The sequence below is a fragment of the Borostomias antarcticus genome (assembly GCF_949987555.1).
Source record: "Borostomias antarcticus genome assembly, chromosome: 1".
Taxonomy (NCBI): Eukaryota; Metazoa; Chordata; class Actinopteri; order Stomiiformes; family Stomiidae; genus Borostomias; species Borostomias antarcticus.
In genome coordinates this window covers 50,647,609-50,668,971 of record NC_140234.1, presented here as the reverse complement: position 1 = coordinate 50,668,971, position 21,363 = coordinate 50,647,609, and the positions used below count along the sequence as shown (strand labels likewise).

The 21,363-nt window shown below is 44.7% G+C and overlaps 1 protein-coding gene across 1 annotated transcript in view; it reads left to right on the top strand.

Moving 5' to 3' along the window:
• LOC311313419 (calcium-binding protein 8-like) overlaps nt 1-21,363 on the top strand; it is a gene marked incomplete at both ends in the record, with an annotated part of 107,718 nt that overhangs the window by 13,858 nt on the left and 72,497 nt on the right. The window contains one exon of the mRNA XM_084443544.1: nt 19,674-19,795. Within this exon, the coding sequence (XP_084299670.1) occupies nt 19,674-19,795 (122 nt within the window). The remainder of the gene's footprint in view (nt 1-19,673; nt 19,796-21,363) is intronic.

Genomic DNA, 21,363 nt, shown 5'->3' with positions numbered 1-21,363 from the left:
ACCGCAGCAGGTGCAATCGAATGCAGAAGTGCTCCAGAGGCTATCGAAGCTAGCACTAGCACTAGCAACATCACCATCTGCGAGGAAGCTAGCACCAGCAGCAGTGGAGTGCAGACATTTTGGGGGGCAGGTGCTCAGTGAAAAATGAGGGCACCTTGCGCGGCGAGATGTTGACGGGGGGGGGAGTGGGCGAGTTGTTGTCGCGCGAGTTGTTGACGGGGGGAGAAACAAGAGTTAAGCAATAAACCACGAGAGGCCGTGTGTTATAGTGATTTTATAACAGCTAGGGGGCGTTGTTAGGCACGACGCAAAGCGTGTTAGGCACGGTCGCCATGGAGGCAGAGGCTTTAGGCTGTACTCCTCCGGAACTCCACGAAGTGCCGGCCCGTGGAGGCCGGGGCCTATAATGTACAGTGGTCCCCCTGTGGCTCTCTTTGGCGGTCGCTGGTGGGCTGAGTTACCTCCGAGCGACTTCCCGATCGCAGCCCACTCTGATCGCCATAGAGGCAGGGGGCTAAATCGATGCCGTTCCCGGCACTCTGGGCCAAGCTGCACAAACAGAGCACACCGCCAAAATGTAATATGCTGTATTTAGGGATGAGACGGTATACTATAAAACCGCGGTATAAAAGTAGTAGGGACCCCCTCACCCCATACTCCCGCATAACTCTCCACAAGACCTCTCGAGGAACCCGGTCATAAGCCTTCTCCAAGTCCACAAAACACATGTAGACAGGTTGGGCAAACTCCTAAGCCCCCTCCAAGATCCTTGCGAGAGTGAAGAGCTGGTCGGTGGTTCCACGACCAGGACGAAATCCACATTGTTCCTCTTCGATCTGAGGTTCGACTATCGGTCGGATCCTCCTTTCCAACACCTTGGAGTACACTTTCCCTGGGAGGCTGAGTAATGTGATGCCTCTATAATTGGCACACACCCTCTGGTCCCCTTATACCGTACCCGGTACCGTACCATACTGTAATGCAAAAATCCATACCGTCTCATCCCTAGCTGTATTTGCTGCATGCAAAATAAACGGGTCAATTTTGACTAAAGTGATCTCAACTGAACTATAATCTAGTACTCTAGTGAAAGGCTATATCTACGTGGATGACAACAACAACTAACGGTTAGCTAATATGCGCTTTACACTTGACATTGAATGGCATATAGCTTACTTTACTAATTCGTGCTAGATTTGAGCAATGAAAATTATATGCAATACGTGCATTAATGAAAAGTTTCTTACCATCTATCAAACATTTTCTTTCTCCCTCCATGTTTCCGCCTATGCAACGTCACATGTCGGCAACTCGTGTACATAAATGTTCGCAGAGATGCCGAGGTGTTCTTCTGACATGAGTGGGTGTTCCCGTGAATTTTCCAGGTAGGAAACTCATTTTTCCGGTTATTCCGACACCATATGAACGCACCTAGAGACAAGATGTATGGTGGAAGTTTACCAATAATGGCTTTGAAAGTAAACAAATAACAGTGATAGTTACGCCTTTAAAAGAGAGGAGACCAGCCTACTGTACATTATCATAAAGAACACAGTGGTGGGTGTCATAACTATCACCCGTAATAAATCTTTTGGCAGAATGGTAGACAAAGTCTAGGGGTTTCAGGGTAGTCACAGAAGCATGTCTATAGATTGTGTCATCATAGTCTAATACTGATAAGACGCCAGTTAGAACAATTATCTTCCTGCTGAACATAGGAAAGCTAGAACGGTTTCTGTACGGGAAGCTTAGAGGCTAGACTGTCTACATTAAATTTGAAAGAGAGTTTATCATCCAGCCACAAACCAAGATATTTGTACTCAGTGACTCTCTCAATATGCAAGCCATTAGCCGTTAATAAATGGATCAAATGGTCATAATCAGTAATCCTGGCTCTAGAAATCAACATAAACTTGCTAGGATTAAGGACTGTAAATCCTCTAATAGTGGCCTGTATTCAATTATAACAAGATAACAAGCCCAAGAGTTACCACCACTGTGTGATCCTCACTAAACACTAAACTCTTGAGCTTGGAAAACCTGATCAAAATCTCCAATATATGTCTTGTGTTCAAAGTACTCCATAATATGGCCCCTCCCCCACTTGGTGAGTTCATCAAACAAAACACAAGTAGTAGATTAACTAGATCTGTCGAGAGAGGTGATTGTGCTACTCCATATAAGAAAAGTTCCTTCAGCCAGTCTGCATTCATAAAAGCAGCGCACCTCTGGAACGCCCTGCCTCTGCACATACGCACTGCTCAAACTTATCACTCTTTTAAACTCAGCCTGAAGAACTGGCTTCTTAACAATCAACTGTGTGACCATGAATTGTGACTCTCCCAAGCGAATAAGTGAACTAAATGTCTGTCTCATTTGTCTGCCCTGTTGGTGTCTTTGTTGTCTGTTTTAGCAGAGTCTGTATAGTGTGGTTTTACGGTAGTTTTGGTTGCTAGGCGCGTGGTTTGATGTGGTAACAAACGTGGCGCTGACCAGAAGAAAGTTTAATGTGAAATTTAAAGAGAGAGCTTTGCAGTATGCTGTAGAACATTTTCGGGAGAGCAAGCTGCAAAGCACTTTGGCATCGACCCGAAGAGTATCAGATACTGGAGAAAGCAGAAGGATGAACTGCGTTTAGCTGACAAGAAAAGAACACGGCTAGCTGGTGGTGGGAGGAAGAAGGTTAGCTTGGAGCTAGTAGCTAAACTTTCAGACTGGATCTACTCAATACGGGACAAACACAACCGAGTCTTAAGGAAAATGATAGCATATAAGGTGGTTTTAACGCCCGCACTCGATAGAGGCAGTCGTAATGTAAACAGTGACAAGACTGATTTCTGGGCTTGTGCTTGCGACATTTTAAACTGCAAGGGAAAAGTAAACGACTCTCCTACAATTACATATCATTACATATGTACCTTCATCTTTTCTGCTTGTTATGTGCATATTTAGTTATATAAAAACAACCAAAAATCATCACTATGAATTATGTGAAGTGTCGCCCTGAAAATATTGCTTGGCGATGCCTTGTCATTGTATGGGAATTCCATATTACTGTACCGTTACTGTACATAGGAGTTGGTGGAATGGGAGTTAACGCAGCCCCCCTCCAGGATTCCAAATTGCAGCACTATATTCAAAATTAACAACCCAGTTTAAAGTCGCACAGAAACGGACGTTTGAGATCATCTAACTTCCGTAGTTTGATGTATTTCTGACGCAAACAAGCTATGAGGGTGGGACATTAGTTTAGAGGAATTTGATTGGAACATTGACAAGTGGACGGGTTTTAAGAACTTTAGACAGATTCGATAGAAGGATAGCGTTGATTGATGGGTGGATGTCGTGAGATTATTGGCCTAAAATCTAAGGTACCTGTTGTCGTAATTGCACGTGACCTACCGTTTTCCAGGAAGTAAGAAATTATATACTTTGAAATAAGATTACAACAAAAGTTGAATTTTGTAAAAAAAAAATTGGCATACATCGTTGAATAGATTAAAACTATGACCAATTATGTGAACCAAAATGGGACAGAATGCTTTTTTCATTTCTGTGCGACTTTAAAACCGACACAACGGCACTAGATTTGAAAACCGGAATTGTTTAGAGGACACTTTGAGCTACAAAGTAAGCTAAATTGTTATCACCAAACGTCTGGTTTTATACATTTACAGTTTTTGTGATATTGTCGCCTCAGAGTGGGTGTTAACGTAGTCCCTTCCACTACAAAACAAAGCGAAGGAGATCTACGCTTCAGTAGTTGATGGAGTCTGTGAATGTGAATGAATATGCTGTGAATGTGATGATGTTATATTGTTAATAGGTAAACTGGCTGTTTACATACCGGTAGGCCTCTTTGATTTGTTTTGTTGGGTGACACCGAGCATATTTTTGGTTTGTGCAATGTTTTTGCAATAGTCCTGAAATTAAGGGATTATGTCCATGAGAGTTTAATTTTAAGAAATACAGTAAAGGCCTGCCTCTAATATAGGCCTGCCTCCAATAAAGGCCTGGGGCTCTCTGCAGCTCAGTAAATAAAGGCCCCGGCCACTATTAGAGGATTTACGGTAGTTTCAGATTGGTGAGAACTTCTTGAAGCACATTAAAAGAAAGCTGCAGGTTCTCACTGGCTTCATGCACAGTATCAGCAATACAATAGACAACCATAGCATCAGAATATAGATGAGCATGACAGCCAGTTAGTGCAGAGACAATATCATTAATATAGATGGTGAAAAGGACAGAAACTAAAACAGCAACATGATTGGTCCATGAGGGTCAGAGGTCACATGAAACAAACAGTTGAGGTGATTGACAGTGGAACTGCAATCACCAAGGATACATACAGTAAGACTGAGTGGAAACTTTTAGGCATTTAAAAATGTTGCTTATATATATTAATTTTCATCCACTCTGCAAACACCCAGCTATCTTCACAATACATACAGAGCAGGCTGTTTATACAGTGACAGAACATTCATATCAGAATATTTATACAAAATAGAATCAAATAGAATCAACTGAGTCAAATAGATCCAGAATGGATGCCAGGTGGGAGTCACCCAGAGAGTCAGTAGGTTACCAGGGGTCAATTTCTGTACGGAGGTATAGAGTGTGTGTGTGTGTGTGTGTGTGTGCGTGTGTGTGCGCGTGAGACAGAGTATGTGTATGTGTGAGTGTGTGTGTGTTAACAGCTAGCACCATGATAGCCAAGCGAGACACACAGAGCCAGGTGCTGTCAGGTGATTGTCACATTTTGATACATAGTCAGGGAGACAGAGGAGAGAAACAGCTGTGTATACTGGACTGTGTGTGTTTGTGTGTGAGAAAGTGTGTATGTGTGTGTGTGTGAGAGAGAGAGAGAGAGAGAGAGAGAGAGAAAGAATGTGTGTGGTTGTAGTGTTAAAGGCAGACAGGGGCTACATTCCGAATCGCATACTACCCTACTATATAGTATGCCAAAACAGGATGTAGTATGTCCCAATACATAGTATGCCACATGCAGTATGGCAAAAATACCAGGATGTCCTACTACAACTGGTCATATTTTGCAGTATGCAAGGCAGCAGGCTTTTCTGGCTATTCTGACCCACAATCCTGTGCGCAGCGGAAATGTGCGTCACATATGTGCGAGTCGCGACAGCTGTAGACGAATGTCAGCGACGGATGTGGGCAAATTTCAAGGCGCAATGTTATGACAAGGTAGTATGTCCCAATTGGATGCCTACTGCTTGCAAAGTACGTACTTTCTAAGGGCAGCTGTAGTAGGTACTGGTAGTAAGTAGTAGAAGTATGCGATTCGGAACGCAGCCAGGGAGTTGGAACCTGAAGTCCAGATTTCTGGTCACATGTCTTCTCAGTCCAGTCAGGTCAGAACCAGTTTCTGTACCACCTGGGGGGTTGGGTATGTGTGTGTGTGTGTGGGCGGGGTGTTGTTGGAATGGATCAATCAGTTAATCAAGCTGGGTGGACACCAGGCCAGGTCAGGTGTTGACTGTGCGTGCTTGAACATGAGGATGGCATTGTAGATCTTGAGGGTGGGGCCGAGCTTGACGGAAATGGTAAATGGACTGCACTTATATAGCGCTTTTCCACCTTAGCGGCACTCAAAGCGCTTTACAATGGCCTCTCATTCACCCATTCACACACACATTCACACACCAATGGCGGCAGCTGCCATGCGAGGTGCTAACCTGCTCATTGGGAGCAATTTGGGGTTAGGTGTCTTGCTCAAGGACACTTCAACATGTGGACAGTCAGAGCTGGGATTCAAACCACTGACCCTTCAATCACTGAACGACCCGCTCTACCAACTGAGCTACAGCCGCCCCACTGAAATGATCTTCACAATGTCACGCTATGTCAGGAGTAGGATACAGGAAAGATTGGAACAGGCTGGACACTTAAAAAGGAAAATGTCATGCTTTTCTAATCTTTGGAGGAGATCCCAACCACCCAAATTTGAAGTGCTGGGAGAGGGAAGTAGGAGAAGATAACCGATGAAACATAGGGCTTAATTATTGGCGCATGTTTAAAGTGTCTAGGGAAATTCAGACACGTCTGACTAATTATAAAATTATTAATGGGATATACTGGACTCCAAGTAAAATGGCATGTTTTTTTTGTTCTTGTCCTGTTTTAAGTGTAGTGTGTTGGCTGTGTATGCAAGTGTGTTTGGTTGTTTTTTTGGTTGTTTTGAAATGTCTTGGGTCTTGTTACCTGGACACATCAGCAATGCTTCTGATGCTAATCCAGCACAATGAGAGCGGGATAGCCAGTAAGCTCATGGGCTCACAACAACTAGCAGCAGCATCCATAACATTAAAGGACAATGCTCGTTTTTGACAACCTGGACCTTGTTTACAACATATTATAGGACGTTTGACTCACCGAGATCACTTTGGTGTAGTTCGGAGGCATGTAGAACAAATGTAAAATCCAGCGCGAGCCAGTATATCCATGTAATGGCGGTGGTGGGGGCACCGAGAATGCAGTTTCTAAAAATCTATTTTCTGCCGCGAAACGGTTGTTTTCATCAATCTGTCTTTATGAATCGCTAGTTGTGCTTACATAGAGCGTAGGCCTGTTGTGGTTTTTCACATGCCTCTAATATGATCTTTAGAAACATCTTTAGACACGAAATAGCTTCCTCACTTGCTCCAGCACGCATGCGCACAGCGTGCTGGAGCAACGATTGCGCGCTGTGCGCATGCGTGCTGGAGCAAGTGGGGAAGCTATTTCGTTTCGAAAGACGTTTCTAAAGATCATATTACTGGCTCGCGCTGGATTTTACATTTCTTCTACATGCCTCCGAACTACACAAAAGTGATCTCGGTGAGTCAAACGTCTTATATTATGTCCTAAATAAGGTCCAGGTTGTCAAAAACGAGCATTGTCCTTTAAAGGAGTAGTAAAGGGAAAATGCATGTTTAGCCCTGTTTTAAGGTTACTTATGATCATATGCAATGGTTCAGATCAAAACGTTGACAAAGCTAGCATTTTCGAGAAAGTTGATAATTGCTCTACCACCGTTTTTGTCATACAATGGATGTGGATGGGCATCTTGAAAAATCATTTAAAAACATGTTAAACTCTCGATTTCAAAGACAAGAAACTCACCGGGGTGTTAGTTTGCGATCTGACATATAATTTGCCATAAAGTAAGATTCTAGTTAATCTGGAAAGGCTTTTTTAAATATTTAGCATAGAACTAGTGTGACGACCCAGTAGGGCTGGCCGTCTACTTGGTTGGCTGCCTGCTTGTTTGCAGGTGGGCGGGGCCCAGCCCATTAGGCTAACCAAGTGCACCTGGCCCGTACCTTACCCTACAAATGGAGCAAGCTCATCTTGATCTGCGGCTCTGACCCATTTCCTGTCCGGCAGCGGACATTATTATTCGTTGGAGCACCTCATGTTAAATACACACACATACAGTATGCTTCCACTCATCCATTCACTTGCTTTACACTACTGATTGACTGATTTACATATTTATATCATGGCACTTTAATAAGTTATGTTAACTTTTTGAGAAACAACCGTGTGGACTCCATTTTTGTCACAGCCTTAGAGCCGGGTCGTGACAAAAGTGGGGGCTCGTCCGGCCGTTCTTTTTTGCTGTTGCGTTGCGTAGGCCGACTGGTTTTGTGGATGGGCTCGTTGGGTGCCTGTATGCCGGCGGCGGTGCAGCGTTGATTGGTGGCTCGTGGACCTTGATTGTGGTGCGGGTTGCAGGTTATTCATTGGAGTCGCGCGGTTGTTTTGCGGTAGGCATTTTTTCCTTTTTTCTTGTTAATTGGCCGGATTTTTGATGTTGCTGTGGGTGCGCGAATCAGTGTCAGGTGGCGCTTATTTCGTCTGATTGCACACTCCCCTGAGTAGGTACAGCGGCGCTTCCTCTTTGGGGGCGTCGGTTTGTTTTTTTCTGCTAGTGCTGTGGTAAGCATGGTTAGAGCTTTGCTCGGGAGCACGGCTAGGGCTTCAGGGGGGTTGCCATTTCTTGGTCGCTTTTCCGGGCCGCTGGTATTTAGTGCATAAGTACCCGCCATTGTACCCACATGAAGACTAGGGTTGAGCTGGTTGGCAGTTTAGTCTGGTCTAGTGAGGCAGTTTAGATAGAGGGGTGTGTGTGGTCTTGTTCGGGTTTGTTTGGCCCTGTTTGCGCCTCCTGGCACGTGAGTTCGTGTGTTCATATTTGGCCCGTGCGCGCGACGGTCTGTTTGGGTGCCGTTGGTTGGTTGATGGTCGGGTCGTCTCTCCTCTTGTGGTCGTTTTTCGTTGGGGGGAGGGATGGCAGACATAGCTGCCTTTATTACGCATCCCTCTGAGGAGGGGTTGGACGGTTTAACTAAGGGGCAATTGTTACAGTTAGCTGGGCACTATAATGTGACAATTGCGGATACTGATGTGCGTCTCAAGGAGACTGTTAAAAGCGCGTTGAAAGCCGGATTGGTGGCGAGCGGCGTTTTGACCGTGGCCGTTAGTGAGCCGGGTGATGTGTTTACGGGTATACCTACGGTAGGATTTACTTTTGAGCAGCATAAGGAGTTGCTATTATTGAAGCTCGGATATGAGGAGAAAAAGCAGGCTGCGGAGATTGACGAGCGGCTTAAAAGAGAGGAGATGCGCGTTCGCGTTGAGCGCGAGAAGTTGGAGCTTGAGGGGCGCAGGCTTGATTTGATGGCTGAGGGGACGCTGTCAGCTGATGCGTCAATGGCCCGTAGTAGCTCATCTGGTGGTGTGGCACCAGGGGAGCGATTTGATATATGGCGCAACTTGCGGCTGTTGCCTAAGTTTAGCGAACGGGATCCGGAGACGTTTTTTTCTCTTTTTGAGCGGGTCGCTGACTTGCGAGATTGGCCGGACACAGAGCGCACGCTCATGCTCCAGTGCGTGTTAACGGGGAAAGCCCAAGAGGCTTATTCTTCCATGTCCATTGCTGATAGCGGAAATTATGAACTGCTTAAAGCCGCGGTGCTAAAAGCATATGAATTAGTGCCTGAAGCTTACCGTTTGAGGTTTCGGACATGGAAAAGGAAAGAGAACCAGACTCACCTCGAGTTTGCGCGCGACTTGACGCAGCATTTTACGTGCTGTTCTGCTCTGGCGGTAGATAGTTTTGAGGGGCTCTGTGAGCTGATTGTTTTGGAGCAATTTAAAAATGCTGTGCCGGAGCGAATTGCGACATACATCAACGATCAGAAGGCTACTACCGCTGGTGAAGCGGCGGCCTTAGCAGACGACTATGTTCTTACGCATAAGCGTGTGTTTGGTGAGGCTCGTACGCGCGAGCCTGGTTTTGAGGGAGTTACCCGTGGGGTAAATAGTTCCCCTCTTTCTGCTGGCTCCACCCTCCTAAACCAGTCATGGTGACAGGTGGAATGGTTCCACCCTCCTAAACTGGTCATGGTGCAGGTGGAATGGTTCCACCCTCCTAAACTGGTCATGGTGACAGGTGGAATGGTTCCACCCTCCTAAACTGGTCATGGTGACAGGTGGAATGGTTCCACCCTCCTAAACTGGTCATGGTGACAGGTGGAATGGTTCCGCCCTTCTAAATTAGTCATGGTGACATTAGAATGGTTCCACCTTCCTAAACTAGTCATGGTGACAGAATGGTTCCACCCTCCTAAACCAGTCATGGTGACAGGTGGAATGGCTCCACCCTCCTAAACTGGTCATGGTGACAGGTGGTATGGTTCCACCGCTGTCCTGCTAGCTGTTAGCTCCTAGGACCGAGGAGATTGTTGATGTCAACAAAGATGTGTTCATCAGTGTCCGAATCAGAGGCTGGTTCGGTGGTCTCTGCTACTGCAGTCTTATTGGCTGGACGTGCGGTACATCAAGGGCTCGGACAACGTGGTGGCAGACGCGTTGTCTCGAGCCCCTTCCTCGTGAGACAGCCCTGTTCATTGCCGAGGCTGGTTGCCTTGTTTCGCTCTTGTGTTCTCCTCTTTCTCCTTAAATTGCTTCCCTTAGTACTAGGTTGCTGGGGGGAGTGGTGTGACACAAGGTGTGGGACGTGGTGACGGGCCGGTGGTGAGTTGTGGCGTGGTGGCGTCTCGGGTGCATCTTGGTTCCTGGTACCTTGGTTCCTCGTCCCATTGATGTTGGTCATGTTTTGTTTTGTGCTGCTTTATTCTGTTGTTTGTTTTGGTTGTAGGTTCCGGGGGCGGGGCCCCTCCTTGATGGGGGGGGGTGTGACGACCCAGTAGGGCTGGCCGTCTACTTGGTTGGCTGCCTGCTTGTTTGCAGGTGGGCGGGGCCCAGCCCATTAGGCTAACCAAGTGCACCTGGCCCGTACCTTACCCTACAAATGGAGCAAGCTCATCTTGATCTGCGGCTCTGACCCATTTCCTGTCCGGCAGCGGACATTATTATTCTTTGTTAATAAATTATGTTCACTTTTTGAGAAACAACCGTGTGGACTCCATTTTTGTCACAGCCTTAGAGCCGGGTCGTGACACTAGTCTCAGCACATACCTGTGTAAACTTCCGCAAACTAGGTAGCCTAGCAACATAAACAATAACAATAGCTACCCTAAGTAGTTCCGCTTCCTGAATCCCCTCTGCGGATTAATCTACACATCTACAACGGGCTTCAATACAAGTCAGTGGATTTCATAAAATGATCAATAAAACCCTACAGGATTCATACTTTGCAGTGAATTTGGTGTCAGAACACCAACGGACACCAATTACACCCTCGGTGAGCTTCTTGTCTGTGAAATCGAGAGTTGAACATGTTTTTGAATGATTTTTCAAGATGTCCATCCACATCCATTGTATGACCAAAACGGTGGTAGAGCCATGTCGCGTAGACATACAGTACATTTAATGTGCATAATAACATGATATGGTGGTGAATCAAAACAGTGGTCAGAGCAGATTCCTGGTGCCACAGTACAGGTGGTGTTGTAGTCCTATCCCCAACTGAAAATATTGATCTAGTGATTAGTCAACCCATTGCTAAATCACAAACTACTAAGCTATCCCATAGGAATGAGCCTATAACCATACCAGCTGGGCAAGCTGACTTTGCTAGCTATCTAACTTAGCCTAATGATATTGTCCTGCTCGATTGCTGTGCAACATATCAACTTACCAGTTGTTAAAATGTATTTCACAACACTGGTTATTCTAGCCAACAATGTTGGAACAAGAGGGTTTTCATGGCCCGTCATTTGTCGGCCATGTTGGAGGTTGACGCTACTGAATGTAGATAGCTAGCTAGATAGGTCTATCTACCTGTCTATTGATCTATCTATCTATCTATCTATCTACCTATCTATCTAGTCGTTAGCCTAAACCTGAGCTTTCACCTGCTAAGCCTATTAACACATGCAGGTTGCGCAAACGTTCTACATACGGCCGCTATAGGTGACGATTCATCTGCTCCACGTGCGGAAATTACGCGTTTATTTACGGAAACGTGAGATCTGCCGATTAGTAGCCGTCAAGAGAAGAACGACACGTCGTTCATAAGTCGCGGCCGCGTGCTAAAGACGCACGTGATGACGTGGGCAATAGCTTCCGTAATAAACGTACTTGGCTGAGACTTGATCTACACGTGAGCAGCAAGTACCGTCGCAGACTGACTTGGCTGGACTAGATCTACAGGTATTTATATGACTTGGTCTGCACATCTTTTTTGCACGGTGCAGATATGGTCACTTACTTACAAAACCCTGACCACTGGCTACATTTTGCATTTGGAGTACAAAAACTAATTAATGCTTTATGGGGATATGGCAGCAAGCATTATGATACAAACCAAGATGAGACTGAACACCATTAACAGTTTAGAACATTTTATTAGGCAAACAAAAGTACATTACAAAACAGATTCAAAGTATACATATTTACAAGGATGAGGTTTACGGTCTGTCACATTACGCATAGCCAGAAAAAAAAAAAAAGTATGTACAAGCTCTTGCGAGCAACCCATTATCTGACAATTGCAAAAGTTCTAAAAACAAAAATGAAACAAAGTGCGCATTCTGTGGCAGGCACACCGGGAACAGACCGTTGTATCCCACAAAAAAAAGGTTAAAATTTACAAAACTATTTACAAAAAAGGAATCCATCCTGACGGGCTGGAAAGGGAGGTCTAGGGAGACGGGCTGGGCTGGGGGTCACCCTCATCTGAATCGAGGGTCTGGGCAGAAGAGGTCATCCTCATCAGAATACTCTGCTGTGGTCAGATGCGCTGTAGTCAGACGGTCTACGGTCAGGGCTGGAGCCGCGGTCAGGGCTGGAGCTGCGGTCAGGGCTGGAGCTGCGGTCTGGGGCTGGGGAGGTCAGCTGGGCTGGAGCAGATGCCTAAGGACATAATGAAATGGCTGAAAACGCAAGTCGCATAGTAAAAAGTAATCATTTACTTTACACTTCCTTTACACTTCCCTGCAAAAATAAGGAACAAAGTTCTGCCCTGCAGTTACTCACCATCTTCCTTTGATGCTCCTTGTCCTTCAGCTGATCCTTCAAGACCTCCTCTGTTTTTGCAGGGTCCAGTGTATCCAGTACTGCTCCCCGTGCAACCCCATCAGACTCCCCGGATAGTCTCTGCGCTAGCTCCCTCAGACTCTGCATGACCTCACCGAGCATGCTGGTCAAGCTGGACAACTGCTGATACGCCATCCTCTTGAAATCTGGATATTAACACAGATGTGGCTATAAGTAATTGTACTGTCACATAATGGAAATTTAACTCAAAGTATATCCCTGCATGCAACATGAAGTAGTTCACAAAATTCTGCATACCAGCACATGCAGAGCTTAATGGCAGAGGGGTAAGTGGGGAGCTCCGGAAAGACGTGGAGGGCAATACTGCTGGAGCTGTTGGTCTCACGGGCGATGGCATCACAGACTAACTGAAAACCAAAAAGGATAAAGGGATTAGCAGGAAACTAGGTGCTGGCGGCGTAGGGCTTCTGGCATAAGGGGAAGAATCAACTAGTCATGAAACAGGTAGACATGTCAGACCCTTACCTCGTCTGGCCGGGGTGCTAATCTCCGATGGATGCTGCTTGTGCCTGGAGGTCAGATGGGCTGAAGGGCCTGGCTCACAGGGCCATCGCTCACAGCGCCTTAGCTCTAAGGGCCTGGGTGATGAACATCTACTGCTAAGTAAAGTGAGATGAGTAGATTAGTGAGATAAGTAAATAAATAATAAATTAGTCTTCAAAAAGTCCGGAGTTAACTGTCAGTGTGAAAATATGCATAGACATTTCACCAACACAAACATGCATGCATACCTGCATTGATAACTGGCAGAGCAGGCCTTCCGGCTCTGGCACCTGGCATAGCTGGTCTAGTCTGAGTTCTGCCGACCGGCTGCCTGGGCACTGGAACATATAGTAGCGGTAAATTAGCTCAGATTAGTCAACTCAAGTAGTACTCTTTTGGGACTGTTGAATGCACTTTATTATATTACCTTCGTCACTGGAGTCATAGCGCGTGTTGCGCTGTCTCTTCCTTGTGTCTTGGGAGTTAATCCATTGACGACTGCTGCTCAAACACCTTTGACAAGGCACTGGCTACTTTATAATGCTCTGTGTTCCTCAGCAGAGACAGAGGTTGTGTCATGGCTCCTCTTGATGTGCTTGTGGAGGTAGATCTGGGAGGTGTAGGAGAATGGGCACTCAGAGCAGGAGAACACCCAAGTCTTGGACAACTCTGACATCACACCTAGGAGAGCGAACGAGACCGACCATTAAAAAGGATTCTCTCACCTGTAGTACAAGTTCAAATATAGAGTGATTATACATCATTGTAAATTAGAGCTTACTCTCAATTGATTCACAAGGTTAAATAAAGATTGAATGAATGTAGCTAGTGGGGGGTAACAACCATACAACTGTGGAGAGAGAATAAGACACTTGGTTCCCTCCTCTACTGGTGTTCATGGCCATGGCTGATACCACACACCTGGAATACTCTAACCCTGATTTAAAGGCATAAAAGTGGGGAACACATTCTTGAGACGGTTCCTAACTGGAGAAAAAAAACGGGAAAATTATCTTCCTCTTCCCTCTCCTCATCACTCACTTCTGCATGGGGCTGAGCTCTACCCTGACAATGAGCTCTGTCTTGGAGGGCCTGTGTTGTAAGACATCAGCCTTCTGAGCATGTGTGGACCAAGCGTGTTGTGGAGCTTCCTGATCTGGTCCTCTTTGGTGATGTCCGCAAACTCATCCAGGAAGCCCTCCAGGTTACTGGACAGAAGAGGGTAGAATGATTCAGTTTGTACATTATTAGATGTTGACATTCATGAAGTTGGATATGTTTGTGTTTGAAACAAAATTCTCATACACAACACTTTTTCCATTCACATCTAATCCCCTTTCTGCCAGCAGACAATTTCATACACAGCACTTTTTAATTCATGTCTAATTCACTTTACAATCACAATCACACACACTGTGCACAGAGAGGAAGGAGGAGAGAGAAAACCAACAACAAAAAAGGCAAGGAGGGTTAATAACTGAGCGAATCTTGCAAGTTTGCACTACAGGGAAGCAATTGCTCAATTTCCCTGATATTGTGGCGTCACTGGCGTCAGTGATGTGTCTTATGAATCTCACATGTCTACCGCTAACATTAACTCAATATCAATATTCCCATCTGTTTATCCCGTCTATGGAAACGTATGTGCATTTGTACTTACGTGTGCCTATACTGATGATCAGGTGTTTCTCCACCTCAGGGCTGGCCAGACAGAACCATCAGAGACCATTGGGCTGAGCTGAGGAGAGAGTGACATGTTAGAGTGTATGTGTGCATATGTATATGGTGCTTTCTGTTAATACTCATGAGGGCATTTAACTGAACAAGACTCACAGAGCCTGTGGAGCTGTCCCAGGACTGCCCCTGGCCACGCCTGTCCCTGTCCTAGCGCCTCTTCCTGTCCCGCTCACCTGCTTCTTGCTCAGTTCAAACAAGAACTGGGAGGTTGGCAACTGAGAGTATGGGAGGGGGGAGAGAGAGAAAGAGAGCGCGAGAGTGGGTGACCCTCTCGTTGGCTGACATGCACACTCCACAGGACCACATGATATCTGACACGTTAAGAGGAACAGGGCAACATGTGTACCACCCTTCACCCTCAGTAATTAAATAGATTTTGCAAGACACTATATTAGTAGTCCACATCATGAGTACCTATTATGCAAAATTTGGATTTGTATGTGAGGGAAAACGTAGTACACAATTCTTTACCCGTTTGACGGCATGAGCAACCATTTCAACAGTTAAGAGTAACATGAAATCACATCCCAAAACCACCAAGATGGCTGCTGTAACCAAAAAGCCAAGATGGCTGCTATAACAAATCTTGCTAGCAAGCCTAGCTCAGTTGTTGGGGCTTCTAACGTTGATTCATAGTCGACGTAAACAACGCAAGCTACGTTGTGAACGCAAGCTCCATTACTCGAGAGCTTGTGTTCTGTGTTTTGTTTTGTGGAAACGCAAGGAATTGCACTATTGCTTGCGTCAAGTGACAAATTTCGGCATGACACGCAAGGACGCAACGAGATCTTGCGTGGCCTTTCGAAGCTTGCGTTGCTTGCGCTTATGTAGTTTGCGTCGACTATGAATCCGGCCTAACTTCTGAAAAATGAATGCCTAAAAACGAATACCTTCTACAGGTGTCGTGGGTTAATGCGAAATGAGTAAGCTAATTATCCCATTTTATTCCAAGCGATGAAACAGTACGAACATGCAGGAGCTCGAGCGAGTCTGCTAGACTCGAGAAGAGTCTCCACCATTGCCCGTAATAAGAAACAATGGCCCACGACAACACTTCACAAAAGTTATAGTGTCCACAACTAAAATATTCTCAAGCTGCCAAGCCAACATTACAATTTAAGATACAATTTACAACAAAAGCTAAAGTTATAACAATCATTGCGACAGAGTAATTTTACGTAGGCTACTTAGCTAGCCATGTACAGAAAAAGCCTAATTACGTTAGCTGGCTAGCTAGTTAGCTAACATTGGAAAGAGAGCATCTGCAGATAGAGAATCATTACAAAAGGGTAGCTTGAACATAACGTTGGTGTCATTTATCTGGGGTGATACCAAAATACATAGCTAGCTATGTATACATTGAAATTGAGATACTTACAGGATCTGTGTTGTTGCGGGAATAAAGACGTCTTTCTCAACCGTTTCTGTTTCAAACAAAACGGAAGGATACTCCGTCGTCTTCCTTTTCTTCGCTGGGTTTAGTGGCGGATCGCAAACAACTTTAATGTGCATACCGCCACCTACTCTACCAGAGTGTGTAACTTGTTTGTCAATTCTGTGTCACCTAAGAAAGTAGCCCAATGCCTTGCATTCTTTGTTTTACGTTCACTGCTCAGCGTTCATTGCTCACATTTAGGTTGCAAAATTAGGACTTTATTCGTAGGCATATTTTAATCATTATTTTTATTAGGCCTTGACTGCAAATCTTTAGTGTTAATATTAACTGTAAATTAGAAATAACACACAAAACAGACATGCAGGATTTCTCCTCATTATTACAATTCTGTAACTGTATGACTGTATTTTAAAACCTAAGTAATTTACAAATGTTCTGACCCACTGTGACAAATGTACATTTCCAATAAAGTCAGGGTGGGACTGTAATGTAACAGCATTGTCACGTTATTTAATCACATCGTAGTTACGGATTTAAGCAGCAGTGACGGCTACGTTGCCGTACAGTCTCCTTGAGGTCGGTTATTTTGGTTATTTTGCGACTGTATAGACAAGTGTCAGCTAGGTCCGCCGTTGGTACCGTCGCAAATTTACCAAACTATGACCAATGTGTCCCGTCAGCTTTACGTACTGTGTTAGGGAAACCTAAGCTTAAACCTCCAACATGGCCGGCCGTGAAAACCCTCTATATGTGACACTTGTTTTGGCTGTCTGGCACAATATGGTTAGCTACATTAGCTAGTCACGAGATAGTCCCAGTCAGCTGACGTAGCATAGCTTTAGATGACAGTTTGCTTGCTGTGTGAATAGTTTAGCTATGTATGTTGTGAGGCAAGTGTTGGTGACAAGGACTAGCTAGCTTGTAGTAGCTAACCTTAGCTAAAGCACTTTGAGAAAAAGTGCACAGTATATCTGACTCCCTGGGCCTTGAGTTAGCTAGCTAACACTAGCTAGTGTGTTAGCTAGCTCTAGCTAACGTTAGCTAGCTATCATTGGGCTTCATTTCCTGAACTTACCTTTAGCTTAGCGTGCAGCCAGGTTATGGGTTACTGTTTACTTCAAATATTACTCTACATTTCAACCAGACATTCCAGTGAAACCAGGTAGTCAAAATAACTTAACGGCTAGTAGCAGGTACTGAGGGCCAAGTATCTTTTGCTTCTGAGAACAGGCCCAAACGACAAACTGAACTGGTAACTACTGACACTCCTGTATCCTACGTATTTTCTGTCATTAATACTACAGTCCAAGCTTTCCTAGACACAGGCTCAGGAATTTAATTAATTAGTAAACCATCAAAGGAGAATGTTCGTTTTTGACAACCTGTACCTTATTTACGGCATATTATAAAATGTTTGACTCACCGAGATAACTTTGGTGTAATTCGGAGGCCTGTAGAAGAAATTAAAATCCAGCGCAAGCCAAGTAGCCTATATCCATGTAATGGCGGCGGACGGGGAACTGAGAATGCCGACACGGTTGTTTTCAACAATCTGTTTTTATGAATCGTTAGTTGTGCTTCCATAGAGCGTAGGCTTGTTGTGGTTTTCACATGCCTCTCTAATATGATCTTTAGAAACGTCTTTAGAAACGAAATATATCTTCCCCATTTGCTCTAGCACTCTTGCGCACAGCGCGCAGACTGGCTATTCATCGTCTGTAGGCTACACTCGTGGCTCTACGCTTGCGGCAGAAAATAGATTTTTTAGAAGCTGCATTCAGCACCCCGTCCGCCGCCATTACATGGATAAACTGGATTTTAAATTTCTTCTACAGGCCTCCGAATTACACCAAAGTTATCTTGGTGAGTCAAACGTCTTATAATATGCCGTAAATAAGGTCCAGGTTGTCAAAAACGAACATTCTCCTTTAAGAATGTCAATCCCTTCCCTAATGAACAAGCCCATTCAAAAGTCTTACCTCCTAGCAATCAGTCACTGGTGAATATCTTAACACTCTTGGTATGCTTACCATTGCCATTAGACTAGAGGAGGAAGTCTTTAGCCACAATGTCCAAGTAGTTAGGAATGCTACTCAGTCATTTATCCTAGGTTGGGATTTTCTCCACATTAAGGGACTAGGTTATCTTACTCTCTCATACATGCCCTTTTATGTATGTTGTTCTCCTTTTCATGTTGACTGTTTTGTATGTTAATTTGTGCTCATGTTTGGTTTAGGAGATGATTAGATTTATGTTATGTCTGCTTCCTGCATACTGCACTAACTGAAGCATTAACCTGTTACAGGCTTGTGTATTTTTTTTTCTTCTCACTTTGACTTTGAGTACAACTCTCTAGAACTGATGGTCCCTGAAACGAGGACGTTTCTGTTTGTAGCAGGGGAAGACTGTAACCTTATATAATAATTGTATTTAATTATTTGGTAGTGTTGTGTATCAGTCATTTTGTGAATTTGTATTTTATTATGTTGGATAGAGAGTTGCATCCACACTTATGTATTCCCCTTCTGGTGATGTTAAGTTCCTACAGTAGGGAGCCCCCCCTTGGGACTTAAATTTGGGGTACACACCTGTTAGGCGGGGAGAAGAACGTGTTCTCAGGTCTGCTCGGTTGGCTAGGTTGTATGACTGCCGTGTCGGCCTGCCGTTATTATAGAGCTGGGTGTTTAACCCTAACCATTTGTAGCCCTGTATCATTTTCCCTTCAACGCCCCAGGAGACTCGGAGAGTACCCTGTTTTTAGGGCTACAGTATCACAGCTCTCTCTCTCTCTCTCTCTCTCTCTCTACTTCTTTCTACTCATTCTTTGTCACAAGGCATCCTCCTCTCAGCTTTCATCAGAACAAAATCCAATTAGAGGAAGGAAGCAAATCGCCTGAATCTCTAGCCCTCTGTGTTTTAATTTTTCTTTCATACCCTTGGGGTTAATTAATTATTGAAGAATGAATAGCCACACACACAACTTGTTATACAGTATTCACAGTGTGAGATTCTCATCTAGGAGATGAGTTCTGCTTTTATTTTTAGAGCTTGTTACTTCTGGGCTCCCCGGAAATGTTTTTGTATAATGAACTTTGTGTGAGTAATATCACATTTGAGAAAGGACAGCTCTTGGTCACCAATTTAGCATACTATTGTTGCCTTATTTTAATGTTTGAATTGTCCTGTGTTGTAATTTGTCACCCCATCTTTCAGAATATGTATCAACTTGTTCAATGAAGACAATACAGCATATTCATTCCCCGATGGCTTCATAATAACACCATCCACGTTTTCCTCACAGTATATCTGCAATATTGTTCAAGATTAGTCAGTTGTGTGAGCAATGTGTGTTCATCTGACTGCCACTCTAATGAGACTCTGGCTAACTATTATCTCCATTTCTCTCTATTCCCGCCACTTTTCTTGACCTTTACAAGCCCTCCTAATATGTAATTATCTAACATTTAATTAACTCTCTCCCGTTCTTTCTTATTTTCTTTCTTTCTTTCTGTCTCTCTCTCTCTCACAGGGATAAGATGCCTTTCCACCACGTGACAGCTGGCCTTCTCTACAAGGGGAACTATCTGAGTCGCTCTTTGTCGGAGACTGACAGCGACCAGCTGGCCAGCATCTCTGTGGAGGAGCTAGACGGTGAGGATTGGACTGAACAACATACAATTGCCGGTGTGGTGGACGGGGTTAGGTGAGATGAGATGATAGAATTCAGTCGGGAAGGCTGGGGTTCTGGCCTTTTTTCAAGGGCTCTGGATATAGATTAAAGTCACAGAAATAGCTCCTCACCTACAAAATTAGGTGCTCTTGAAACTTCACTTTTGTTGTGTACCATGCCCTCACTTGGTGAGTGCAACCCTGATCAATATAGTCTACTGTTAGCCCTATAGTGCCATAGGGAATGAGCTTGATGCTGTCGGAGGCTCCAAGTATTTTAATCGAATGCATTAAGGCTGCTGCCGGCCCATTGGCTGGGGCATGCACAATAATAGTCACTTACTCTTACCAGAATCACTAAGGTTTTGGTTGTGATGTAATGCCATAGTTAGCAGTGGGAGGTCTTCTCAAGATCAACCAAATGTGACTGTCAGACATAAAGGCTTTTATTCCCCCCAGTGGAAAATGAAGCAGTTGCCATAAACAACAAAGTCTCAGTAGTATTGATGAATCTGTGTACATTTATTGTGTAATGAGTAACAATTATTTCCCCAGCTCTTTATCCAGGGCAGCCTACACAGCCTGCGAACTGCATGAAGGCAGTTCAGTGTAAGTGTCTTTGTAGTGCTGGGCTGATACCTCACTAACAGCATGGTATCAGTCAGCTGTACCAGCTCAGTGTAGAGAGCCCAGTGCTGTCCTTCACCACGTCTCTCTCCCTGGTCAGCCACCACAACCATGTATTGTGGGAAGTAACCCCGATTTTTATGACCTGGGGGACAGTTAGTGTATGTTTGACAGCAATACAATGTTGATATTACTGAATTAAACACATAGATTATTGTAGACTTATTGATCATACTCTTAAGTCCTCTTTTTCAAACTGCTCAGAGATGGAGGCAGTAGTTGATCGTTATACAACAAACTGGGGATAATGGATGCACCATGCAGTTGCAAGGGACCGCGTCCCAAGCACACCGGATAATTAGTGCCCCATTTTACATTTTAAACCCTTTTGTGAGATTTGTGACAATTTTGAGCACTGCAAGATCTGTAGAGCCGACCCATGGCGTGCGTCATGCACGGTCGCCAACCACTACTACTCACCTCATCTACTATCAGTGTTTGAATGATGTGTGTGCAGTTGGTGCGTGGTCTGTGTGTGGTTGGTATGCGTACTGGTGTCTTGGTGGGGTTCACGTGTGTGTGATGGCGGTGTGGGCAGCTTTGTGTGTGGTAGGCCTGCCTCCGCTGAGACCAATCTGTGCTGCCGTGTCTGAAAGGTCAGGCAGGAAATGTGAGATTGCAGGATGTGCGAGCCAGGAGGACACACACTCTACTTTCAAACTGGTTTTCCTGGTCCTTTGGTCTTACTTTGTCATACAGTAAGCTAGAGAGGAAATAGAGCCTTGGTGGATAGCATGAATATGAAAATATATAGTATGAATGTTGTTCTTGTCAAACAAGCCCCAGCCACAGGAAACTACTCTACAAAGGCCTGAGTCATGATGGTCTTATTCATGAGATGCTCATTCAATGTCCAAAAATAA